The sequence below is a fragment of the Leptodactylus fuscus genome, chromosome 4, assembly GCF_031893055.1.
Source record: "Leptodactylus fuscus isolate aLepFus1 chromosome 4, aLepFus1.hap2, whole genome shotgun sequence".
In the NCBI taxonomy this organism is placed as follows: Eukaryota; Metazoa; Chordata; class Amphibia; order Anura; family Leptodactylidae; genus Leptodactylus; species Leptodactylus fuscus.
Window position 1 is genome coordinate 203,991,449 of NC_134268.1, and position 13,354 is coordinate 204,004,802.

The window sequence follows — 13,354 nt, forward strand, 5'->3', positions numbered from 1 at the left end:
GTCTGTATGTTTATCCATACGGCTATGTGTATGAGGCTTAGAATTAAACAAGCAGTCGTTAACTTTGTCACAATGGCTGGCGCGGCGACGCGTTTCCACTGCAGTTTTCCCCGCAGCGCTTTTTGGTTGCACCTTGCTATATTCAATTGAACAACACAATTTTACCACATTTTTGGCACACTTTGACACATTTAAGTCACGCACCCTTTTTTCTGAGAAGCCAAAAAGTCCAGCAAGTCGGAAAGATTTCAGCTCCAACTATAAGCACCAAGACGCATCTAAGATGCAGCACAATAGTAAATCGGGGCCAGCGTCCCATATGGGGCTACGGTAAATATTCCATACAGATTTTTTCTATGAATATGATCAGTGAGTCCTATATGAACAAGCTGATGACACATGCAGGTAATATTACAGACCAATGCAGGGGATAAGCAAGAATATTGAGGCACTTACCCTTACGTCTCCATTGACTGTCCTGGGAGTGTGGTTGAACGCGTGAGCTGGGTCTTTATTGTAAACCTTCAGGAAGGATCTGTCTTGAATATTCCTGGAAACATAAACATGAATATCGGTTGCAGATGAAAAGGCTTTGGACGTGTCCCTTTCACATTTCACCTCCTCAGTTTCCAGCTACATGTGTTTGCAGATAGATGACCTTAACATAGGCGATCCCTGGAATTTAGGGAAAATTGCAGCCCTGTGACTTCTACGAGAACCTCTTTTCTGCTCCACACCCTGTGAAATCAGGTGGTGCCGGGCTCGGCAGACTGAAATCTGACTAAGAGCAAAGTCAGGAAGGGAAATATAAGCAAAAGCGTTTAGCCATAAACTCAACCCAGGTTTGGTTAATATTTAAATGTCTCTCGGCCCATTGAAAGCAAACACAAGAGACACATAAGAACCTATCTGAGCGCCGCACAGCGGTGGCGAACACAAGCAGGCCTTTGTTCTGTACTATAAAGTAGACCAGGTCTGCACCAACCAACTTACACGGAGCCTGCACGGCCATCTCTATCTCCTCCTTGCATTACAGCTTCCAGACATCCTGCAGCAACTCCACTGCAAGACTAACTTCAGCCGCCGCGAAACAATCGCACGGATATTCAATGTATAAATTTAATCAGCTCCAAAAAAAAAAAAGGGAACAAAGAAATTAAAAAAAAAAAAAAGTCTATAGCTTTTCTTCAAACGCCTTCAGGAAAGACATTCCTTCTTAGATACGAGCCAGTGAGTTAGGACGCTTTCTAAATGAAGGCTGAATTCCATTGCTCCAGGTGCAGAAACAGGGGCCGGTGGGCTGAGCTTAACCGGGGAGATCATGTGCAAGGGATGGAAAAAGGGAAGAAGAAGAATGTTTTGGGCTGGTCTTATTTGGGGGCTTTTAAAAGGAGCGTTTCCAGATTTAGAATGGAAAGAAATTCTGTCCCTCCAAGTGTTATCAGCTACTAGTCGCAGCGTAGAGTGCAAGCACGGGAAACAGGATGGATGGAGATTGGACTCTATACTGAAGTAGAGCCGGAGCAGTAAGAGGGATGGAAAGCTTTCCTTTGGATCTTAGTTCTACCGGGCACATGCTTCATTTTCTGCATTAGTTATAAGGGAGAAAGTTATTAAGACTAGAATATCGTACACCAGTTGTAGGCTGAGCCCCCACGTTGCGGAAATGCAGCTTTTTTTGTTGCAAATTTTGATTTGAGCCAAAGGTAGAAGTATAAGAACTTCCGATATATATCCCATTCCTTTTGTAGCCATTCTAGGCTTTGGCCAAATGCATTTCCGCAACGTGGGGTCTCAATCTTAATGTCCTCTAAGATCGTGCGTGTATGTCATTGCAAAGCCCGGTTGCAGAGATATTTCTGCAGTGCTCTATATCTTATATCTCTATAAGTGCACCGTCAGGGCCCCTGAGATAGTTTGGGCCCCTCTGCAGTGATATTGGTAGCCAGAACTAGTGTCACCAATATCTCTGTAATCGTGGCAGATACTGGCAAAACTGAAGGTTCGCTGTCAGGATTGTGCTGGTATATAACACTGACAATCTTGGTGGATAAGAAAGGTCCTCCTTAATAAATTCTCTCCACTGTTGAAATTAAGAGGCTTCAGCCTCCCATGCACCATAAATGGAATCGACGTAGGTCAGTAATATCTGTCTGGCCAAGACATCTCCACCCCGGCTACCTTGGTCTCTCCATCCACGTTTATAAAGAGTGGTGTGCAGGGCGCACAGTCAACTATGTGGCACATCCTTGGCACAAACAACTATGGGGCACATCTATTCCCATCATAGATAGGTTACTAAATTCCCTAACCATTGATGTCTCTAAAGTTCACCATATCCATTCCATATATATCTGCTGTAGCCACCGATATCACTGGAACCATCTGAGCATCTAATGTGTATTGGAGCCTCCAGGCTCTTCCCCAGTGGTTCATATCGGCGGGCATACGGACATATTAATTGCCCAATCCATTTGTTGTCCGAGACATTAAAAGGGTCAGTTCACACGTGAAAACCGCCTAGCTTATTTGTGCGAGGTAAAAAACCTCGAGGAGTTTTTTTGACGCTGTTTTTTGCATTCCACGCGGTTTTTGACGAGGTTTTTGACGCGGTTTTCGCTAGGGTTTTTTTTTCCTATATGTGCTATAGAAACTGCAGGCGAAAACCGCGCGGTTTTTTGCAAAAAACCACGCGGTTTTGTGTGCAAAAAACCGCGCGTTTTTTTACCACGCGGTTTTCGCCTCCCATTCACTTCTATGCAATTCTTCAGGCGTTTTCCGCCTGAAGAAAGGTCATGTCCCTTCTTCAGGCGGAAAACGCTAGGAGGAAAAAAAAAGCTAGTGGTCTACATAGACCACCATGTTAAAGGAGAGGTTTTTGAAGCGAATTCCGCTGTCAAAAACCTCCCCTTTGCCCACGTGTGAACTAGCCCTAAACCTTGTGAAAGGAGTTTGGCGGGCATCTCTATGATGACAACACATGCACACTCGGCCAAGGAGAATATAGTGGTGGGGGAGGATCAGGAGAGACAGCTGTCAGTGTGTATGGCAATCCTAAATCTTCAGGTCTTATGGTGGCATAGGGTTGCATGCAGGAGGTTTAAGGTTCTCTTCAGACGACCATGATGCAAAGCAGACGTTTTGTATGGTCAACGTCACCCATTTTCATGGATCCTTCATAGACTTGGGCAGAAATAGGACATTTCCTATAGTTTGACGGCCTGTTAAAATCAATTGGAAAAAAAATGTTTTCTTGCATCACAGTCATCTGACAAGAGCCTTATGAATTTTATATAGGACAAAGTCATGTACCCAGCAGCTATACAATTGTATAGAGTCCCTGTGGCTCCATAGACTAGATATAGACAGTCAGGATTACAGTGATTTTCTCCCCGGGAAGCTTTGCTATGACTCTATAGAAGAAAGACTCCTCCCGTGCTGCAGCTCCGCTATCCATCTCACGCTCGTCATAGACCTAAGGATCTTCCTGCTTTACATAGTTCAGTGTTATCTTATACAGTAGATTTCATATAGAGGGCATTTATTAGGAGTTACGCCGTATAGTAATGTATTACAGAGGTCCTGCATTCTGTCCTACAAGCATTGCTTTGAGGTTTACAATGTCAGACTCCTCCCGTGCTGCAGCTCTGTTATCCATCATGGATCTGCACTACACCAAAAACTTCAGACTTTATATAACTCTAATGTTATCTAAGAGTGACCTGTACTTAAGGAGTCACACCATATAGTAATATATTATTTGTATTACAAGCACTGCTTTGAGGTTTGCAAGAAGACGTCTCCCATACTGCACCCTCTTATCCTACCTATATAACTCACTGTTGTCCTACAGACTAGCTATACCCATAGGGCGATCGCTGTGAGAAACGGACGTGGATATTCTGCTTAAAGAGATCCCAGGATTTATATATTGATGATGACGTCTCCTCAGGGTCGGTCACCAATATGTGATCGGTGCGGCTCCAACACCCAGGACTCCAGCAGATTAGCTGGTTGAAAAGGCCAAAGCATGTGGGTAAGTGATGCAGTCAACGTTGTATATATCATAAGGACTGTACTTGGTATAGCAACTCAGCCCCCTTCACTTGAATGGGACTGAGCCGCTGCTGTACCATGTGACCAAGTTATTTCCCAGTCCCAAAGTTAATATACACATGGCCATACACTTCCGAATCTTGTTCAGGCAGCTTATTCCTCATGACTCCTTCCTATACAAGCGCATACCTCCCAACCGTCCCGATTTCCGCGGGACATTCACGATTCCGGTGACGTGTCCCGCGGTTCCAGTTGGAGGGAGGTATGTCCCGATTTCAACTCAGATCTGCGTCCAGAGGACACAGATCTGAGTTGAATACATACGCGGCTGAAGCAAGGAGCTGACACAGGTCAGCTCCTTGCTTCACCGCTGAACGCTGCCTACTGGCTTGTAGACGCGATGTGATGACATAACATCGCGTCTACAACTGTGCGCCAGTGAGAGAGAGGCGGGGGAGCGAAGAAGAAGGTAAGTGTAATGTGGAGGTGGAATGTGAAACTGGGGGCAGATGAAGGAGAGGACGGCATGACACTGAGGGCAGAGATCTGGGGGCAGAGATGTAGAGACATGAATCTGGGGACAGAGATGGAGGGGACATAAATCTGGGGGCAGAGATGGAGGGGACATGAATCTGGGGGCAGAGATGGGGGGACATGAATCTGGGGGCAGAGATGGGGGGACATGAATCTGGGGGCAGAGATGTGGGGACATGAATCTGGGGGCAGAGATGTGGGGACATGAATCTGGGGGCAGAGATGGAGGGGACATAAATCTGGGGGCAGAGATGGAGGGGACATGAATCTGGGGGCAGAGATGGGGGGACATGAATCTGGGGGCAGAGATGTGGGGACATGAATCTGGGGGCAGAGATGTGGGGACATGAATCTGGGGGCAGAGATGTGGGGACATGAATCTGGGGGCAGAGATGGAGGGGACATGAATCTGGGGGCAGAGATGGAGGGGACATGAATCTGGGGGCAGAGATGGAGGGGACATGAATCTGGGGGCAGAGATGGAGGGGGACATGAATCTGGGGGCAGAGATGGAGGGAACATGAATCTGGGGGCAGAGATGGAGGGGACATGAATCTGGGGGCAGAGATAGAGGGGACATGAATCTGGGGGCAGAGATGGAGGGGACATCAATCTGGGGGCAGAGATGGAGGGGACATCAATCTGGGGGCAGAGATGGAGGGGACATCAATCTGGGGACAGAGATGGAGGGGACATGAAACTGGGGCAGAGATGGAGGGGACATGAAACTGGGGGCAGAGATGGGGGGACATGAATCTGGGGGCAGAGATGTGGGGACATGAATCTGGGGGCAGAGATGTGGGGACATGAATCTGGGGGCAGAGATGGAGGGGACATGAATCTGGGGGCAGAGATGGAGGGGACATGAATCTGGGGACAGAGATGGAGGGGACATGAAACTGGGGGCAGAGATGGAGGGGGATATGAAACTGGGGGCAGATGAAGGGTGTATATGAAACTGGGGGAGAGATAGAGGGGGGACATATAATTTACGGGTGACTGTAGGAGGATTATACTGTGTGCGGGCACATGAAAAATTAATGAGAATGGGCGGAGTCAACACAAAAGTTGGCGGGGCTAAATTTGCCCCTCTTTCGGTTCTTCAAAAGTTGGGAGGTATGTACAAGCGCTGGAGGAGCAATGTCACCTAGGACAACAAAGGGATAGCCATGCTAAAATTGAATACGTCCAATCCCTTTCCCATCTGTTGAGGGAGAACCAGCATGCCCCATATATGCAAGATATTCACCCCATCCCACCAAATTCAGTGATGTCGGGAGACTTTGCCCTTATGTATATGGGCACCTTCCCAAGCTATCTCCTGCTGTAGATGGATTAGTAACCAAAAACTAAGCGATCTTGGCACTAAAACTGGACTTCTCTGCCTTTAGTTGGCCCCTAACCTATGCACTTTGGTAGTCACCCCTGCATTGTAGGGGAGCCAAGGCTGCGACTACACCTAAACTGAGTGAATAGGGCCAAACTAGAAGACCACTCTAAGTTATAGGGGTGCGTCCATTTACAAGATCCCAATAACTCCTTGTTCATTGAATACATGGCGGTCTCCATTATAAATTTCGGATGTCTAATAATAAGTGGACTGCGCCTTTAAATATATTGCCTATACAAGTTCTATGGACATACTGTGAAGGTTCATTGTTCCCGACAGACCATTACAATGATATTATATTCCTTTTTTCTGCCAATAGAACATGTTCTGGACAACCGACAACTGAGCGACGTTTCGCTGACGATTGGCAAATCCCGCCATCAGCGACTTTACAAAGAAGTAAAGTGTAAGACAATGACAGCTGAGGAGAGACAGACTGCTTACATCTCCTCCAGACGATGCTAAGTAACCTTAGCTGTGATAAAAAAGGATCAGAACTTTTATGCAGAAATCTGTGAAAATGTTATAACATCCAGGCGGCATTTCACAGCGCAGCTTGTACGTTACATCCAGATTTCCCCTATGGGAACATAAACTAGATCTGAAATAAAACAGATTATTTGGCTCCGGCCGACCTCAAACACAAAGACAAATTCTTTTCAGCACCAACTGGTGGAAACTTGCAGGGGAGATTATCAATGCGCTCATTATATATGACATGGTGCTGAGGTCAGGAGAGACTAAAACCAGCTCAGTATAGGGTATATAGGGGTGCGGGCCAGGAGTCTTCTATTCCTCTCATACCACATGCTCTTATATAATGACAGTGAGATAGTCCGGCCTGGTGAGATGTGTAAGACGTCTTCCCATACTAACTAGCTCAGGACAGGTGTCTGGATCCTACACTCCTGATACCAAGGAGAAGACCGGCTGTCTATGCAGTGACTGTATTTTACACCTCACACAAGGATTTCCTTTTCTTTAGGGGCAACACAGTGGCCACAACACTTGCAGCGCTGGAGTCCTGGGTTCGAATCCCACCAGGAACAACATCTGCAAGGAGTTTGTATGTTCTTCCTGTGCAGTGGCGTAACTAGGAATGGCGGGGCCCCGTGGCGAACTTTGCTGAAGACCTCGACCAACTGACCCCTACCACCGCCGCCACCCCCCCCCCCGCGCATTTCTGCACACACTGTATTGGCCCCTGCACACAGTATTGTGTCCCCATAGTGGCCCCTGCACACAGTATTATGTCCCCATAGTGGCCCCTGCACACAGTATTATGTCCCATAGTGGCCCCTGCACACAGTATTATGCCCCATAGTGGCCTCAGTACACAGTATTATGTCCCATAGTGGCCCCTGCACACAGTATTATGCCCCTTAGTGGCTCCTGCACACAGTATTATGTCCCATAGTGGCCCCTGCACACAGTATTATGTCCCATAGTGACCCCTGCACACAGTATTATGTCCCCATAGTGGCCCCTGCACACAGTATTATGTCCCATAGTGGCCCCTGCACACAGTATTATGTTCCCATAGTGGCCCCTGCACACAGTATTATGTCCCATAGTGGCCCCTGCACACAGTATTATGTCCCATAGTGACCCCTGCACACAGTATTATGTCCCCATAGTGGCCCCTGCACACAGTATTATGTACCATAGTGGCCCCTGCACACAGTATTATGTCCCCATAGTGGCCCCTGCACACAGTATTATGTCCCATAGTGGCCCCTGCACACAGTATTATGTCCCCATAGTGGCCCCTGCACACAGTATTATGTCCCTATAGTGGCCCCTGCACACAGTATTATGTCCCTATAGTGGCCCCTGCACACAGTATTATGCCCCATAGTGGCTCCTGCACACAGTATTATGTCCCATAGTGGCCCATGCACACAGTATTATGTCCCATAGTGACCCCTGCATACAGTATTATGTCCCTATAGTGACCCCTGCATACAGTATTATGTCCCCATAGTGGCCCCTGCACACAGTATTATGTCCCATAGTGGCCCCTGCACACAGTATTATGTCCCCATAGTGGCCCCTGCACACAGTATTATGTCCCATAGTGGCCCCTGCACACAGTATTATCCCCCATAGTGGCCCCTGCACACAGTATTATGCCCCATAGTGGCCTCAGTACACAGTATTATGTCCCATAGTGGCCCCTGCACACAGTATTATGTCCCTATAGTGGCCCCTGCACACAGTATTATGTCCCTATAGTGGACACCCATGAACAATTATTATACTCTGGGGTCTTTTCAGACCCCAGAGTATAATAATCGGAGACCCAAGGGGGGGATACAAACATAAAAAACTCTCTTACTTACCTTTCTCCCGACTCCCCTCCTCTCCGTTGGCCATTTTCCAGGACGTCATGTGACAGGGCCCTGCGTCGCGGGTCATATGACGTCACGCAAGTAGGCCGAAGCCTGCGCGGAGCCTGGAGAGGTAAGTAACAGTGTTTTTTATGTTTCTTACCTCTCCAGGCCTCCAATCGTTATAATCGGGGGTCCGAAAAGACCCCCGAGTATAACAGTGCTTGTGGGGCCCGCGGTGTCACTTACCGATCCCGGCCCCTGCCAGGATCGGTAAGTATATGGGGCCCGTTACCGGCTGGAGTAATTCCAGCCGGTAATGGCCTATTAAAAAAAAACAAAAAACGCAGCGGTAGCGGCTGCCACCGGGCCCCCTAATGTCCCGGGCCCTGTGGCAGCTGCTACTGCTGCTACCACGGTAGTTACGCCACTGTCCCTGTGTTTGTGTGGATTTCCTCCCATTCTACAATGACATACTGATAGGAAAAAAAATGTACATTGGGATCCCTATATGGGGTTCACAATCTGCATAAAAAAAAAATTCGTTTCCTTCCTGCCCTTCCTCCATTTTTACTACTCTTGCTTCTCAATTTTTTCTTTTCCTAACTTTCTTCCATCCTCACTCACATATTTCTTTACTTTCTTCCACTGCTCCACTTTCTGTTGTTTCTCTTCTACCTTCCTTCACCCATCTATCTCACATTCACTTTTTTCTATTCTTCCTTCCTTTCCCTTCTTCATTCCCTTCCTTAATTAATTCCCTTCCTTTTTTGTTTTCCTTCTTTCCTCATTCCTTTCTCTCCTTCCATTTTGTCCTTCCTTCTTTCATGTCCTTGCTTTCTTCCGTTCCTCCCCTTGCTGTTGTTTCCTCCCTTCCTTCCTTCCTTCCTTATCCATCTCACATTCACTTCCTTCTTTCTTTTTCTTTCTTTTTCTTTCTTTCTTTTTCTTTCTTTCTCTTTCTTTCTTTCCCTTCTTCCTTCTTTTTTCCTTCCTTAATCATTTTTCTTCCTTTTTGTTTTCCTTTCCTCTTTCCTTCCTCATTTCCTTGTTTCCTTTCTTCCCAATTTCTTTATCTAAGTCATTTCTTTCCTTCTATACCCTTTCTCCTTCCCTCCCTTTATATATCCCTTCCTTTTCTCCTTTATTTCTTCCTATTTCCTTCCTTTTCATTCTTCCTTATTTCTTTTCTTCCCTATTTCCTTTATTCAGCCTGTTGCTTCCTTCTTTTTTTCCTTCCAGCCTTTCATTTGTTACCATTTATCTTCTATTCTTCCCTATTTCCTACATCCGATGCCATTTCTTTCCTTCTATCTTCTCATCTTCCTATTTCCTTCCATTTTCATTCTTTCAATTCTTCATTTTTTTCCTTCTTTCCTTGCTTCCTTTTTATTTCCTTCCATATGTCCTTTCTCCCCTATTTCCTACATCCAATCTATGTAATTTCTTTCCTTCTATCCTTTCATCTTCATGTTTCCTTCCATTTTCATTCTTTCAGTTCTTCATCTTTCCCTTCAATCCTTACTCCTTTCCTTCCTTTTTACATTCTTCCATATCTCCTTTCCATTCCCTTCTTCTTCTCTTTTATTACACTTTCTCCTCCTTATTTCCTTTCTTCCCTATTTCCTTCATCCTCTCTGTAAAGATCCCTTCTTTCCCTCCTTTCTCCCTATCTTATCTCCTTCCGTCTTTCCCAGCCTTATTCCTCTTGACTATTCATTCTTACGCTATACCCTGGAGGCACAGACAAGAGAGATGACACATTTGGTTGACCACAATGCTCTGATTCCTTTTGCTCTGCAAAAAAATTGAATTTTTAAGGAACTAATAAAAGATTTCTATGACTATTACTTGTCTCCCTCCAGGTCAGCAGCATTCTCATTCCCCTTAGCAAAGGCAATGAAGCTTCTATGGACAAGGCTGAGCAATAGCCCTTATCTTACTGAGCCATCGGTCTATGTGTTGGGTATGGAGGAGAACAAGTCACAAGATGTGCATGGGACATGTAATATCTAATGCCAGACAATATCGTGGCAGAACTGCGGTAAACAACTTCTCACCCACCAAGTATTTGTGGTGTCACAATGCAGAGAATCAGGATAAAGGGGACCTGCCATAAAAGTCTAGATACTTCTAACTATTGCCACATTGTTTTATGTAAACCATTCGGAGAACTTTATAATTTCACCACCAAAGTTCTTGTAAGAGGCAAAAAGACCATATCACAATGGATTCCACCGTCAATACTATTAGTCATGTAATAACAGAAGAACATGACCGTGGTGTGAACGAAAGCTAAGGGCTAAGCTAGGTAACATAACCATTGTCGACCCCTGTCGTATCAAATCTATAAAATTCCATAAGACATTCCAAAAAACGCCAAGAAACTGTAGTGATCTTATATATGAACTTGTAAGTCATTTTCAGCCAGGTGTCTGGATACTTTTGATCACATAGTGTATTTGGAAATAAATATAAGACCCTCTGCAGTGACCAGTGAGAGTCACCGCACTGCTGGGGGCTATTTTTGACTACATTAGGTTAAAGGTCATTACAAGGATATATATAAGGAATGAAGCTGGACAGCTGCGGGGAGGAAGTATAAGTATCTTCGTTACCAAAATGGGCAAAATGTAAGACTTTGCATTGTATGGGTCATAAATAAAGCCGTAGTGTCAGTCTAATACAAGAAATTCCCAAGGAAAATAAGATCATGGGTAAAAGTGGCTGAGTCCTTTATGGAGTGCTGACAGATACTTATACCGAGATTTAAGTGCTAGAACAAGAGGCTGCGCTCTGAAGCTGGAAGGATCAGGGTAATGTCAGGAAGCTCTCCTTCAGGAGGAATGATGAATTCTAGAAAAGGTTATATGTGCAAACCAGAGCCGTGATCAAACATAAACCTGTCATGTATACAGGAGGATCGGAATCTAAATCAGCAGACCCGAAGAATCATCCTAATAGTACAGATGTATAGTATTAGTGCCGAGTGTGCCCTGTCTACATACGTGCAATATTTTAAAAAAATAAAATAAATATATATATATATATATATATATATATATATATATATATGTATGTGTGTGTGTCTCTATGTCAATATAGCTCATAATACATGTCTAATAAAAAAGATAACTCTTAAAGGAACAGTAACACTTGAATATGATAAAAAAAAATTGTGGAAGAACACTATGAACTCTGTGTTATAGATTTATATGATAGAGGAGAGAAGCTGATAACCCTATATATCACAGAGCTCAGCTTCTCTCTTCTATCATATAACCCTATATATCACAGAGATCAGCTTCTCTCCTTTATCATATAACCCTATATATCACAGAGCTCAGCTTCTCTCTTCTATCATATAACCTATATATCACAGAGCTCAGCTTCTCTCCTCTATCATATAACCTACATATCACAGAGCTCAGCTTCTCTCCTCTATCATATAACCCTATATATCACAGAGCTCAGCTTCTCTCCTCTATCATATAACCCTATATATCACAGAGCTCGGCTTCTCTCCTCTATCATATAACCCTATATATCACAGAGCTCAGCTTCTCTCCTCTATCATATAACCCTATATATCACAGAGCACAGCTTCTCTCCTCTATCATATAACCCTATATATCACAGAGCACAGCTTCTCTCCTCTATCATATAACCTATATATCACAGAGCTCAGCTTCTCTCCTCTATCATATAACCCTATATATCACCGAGCTCAGCTTCTCTCCTGTATCATATAACCCTATATATCACAGAGCTTAGCTTCTCTCCTCTATCATATAACCCTATATATCACAGAGCTCAGCTTCTCTCCTCTATCATATAACCCTATATATCACAGAGCTCAGCTTTTCTCCTCTATCATATAACCTATATATCACAGAGCTCAGCTTCTGTCCTCTATCATATAACCCTATATATCACCGAGCTCAGCTTCTCTCCTGTATCATATAACCCTATATATCACAGAGCTTAGCTTCTCTCCTCTATCATATAACCCTATATATCACAGAGCTCAGCTTCTCTCCTCTATTATATAACCCTATATATCACAGAGCTCAGCTTCTCTCCTATGTCGTATAAATCTATTTATAGTGCTTGTCTATCTTATATAATTGGCCTAACTTAAATCAAAATCTGTAACAGCGCCCCCACTTACTTTGTGCTATGTAGAACACTGGTATCTCAAGATACTTTAGAGAGGTCCTAGCCTCCCATAAAAATTGAGTAATACATGTAATAAACTCTCTGGAGTTGTATTAAGGGTGGCCATACATGTCAGCTATATAGAAGTGTAGTAGTTACATTGAGGACTTTTTCTTTTATTGAGGGGGGATTCGAAAAAAATGTACTTAAAAGTGAATAATAAAGTGCAGAAATAGCAATGTAAGTTATTAGTGCTAATTCCCATTATTTGCACATGCTGCATGATTCTAATCATGTGCCCGGGTGTAATGCTGTAATTTCACATGATAATGATAATGAGGCTCTCGCAACGAGTCCTAAGGGTGAGATTATAGAATATTAATATCGCTGCTGCAGTACTTAAATTGCCTCAAACCTCCATGATGACTGACTTCGTATCAAGAGCTGTGAATGTCTAGAATATTAATAATCACCATTTATTCTGATGTAGTGTTGACAGTGTACGCCGCCGTGCATATAGAGGGATAACACAGACCCAATAAATCTGGCACCAGAGTATTTACACTTCCATTTTCCGGCACAAGGCGGGAAAGTGAGATGAATCAACTTTCGCAAGATGTTACATTTTCCATAAAATTTGACTTCATTTAAAAGCTGAAATATAGTCGTCCTCATCTAAGCGCGGGAATGATCATAAAGATCGGGCCGGGAAAAAAAAAAACGTTTTAATAGAATCGCATTAGTGAACTAGGATAATGTATAACAAGGGTGGCTAGCCATGCAGATTTTGTCATCCTAATTTACAGTCCTTTAGGATTCGGAGACTCTACGTGGCCAGACTCTGCTTGGCGGTATTACTCTACACCACCGTATGCTACGTCACTGT

General features: G+C 44.4%; 1 protein-coding gene across 12 annotated transcripts in view; it reads right to left on the bottom strand.

Moving 5' to 3' along the window:
• The window catches only part of KIAA1217 (KIAA1217 ortholog), a 411,023-nt gene that overhangs the window by 87,395 nt on the left and 310,274 nt on the right, over positions 1-13,354 (bottom strand). For 11 of the 12 annotated variants that reach the window (XM_075271664.1, XM_075271662.1, XM_075271660.1 and 8 more), the window contains one exon: positions 457-550. In XM_075271664.1, coding sequence (XP_075127765.1) covers positions 457-550 — 94 coding nt within the window. Of the gene's footprint in view, positions 1-456; positions 551-993; positions 1,082-13,354 lie in introns of those variants that run through there. The other variant, XM_075271671.1, reaches the window with a different exon arrangement.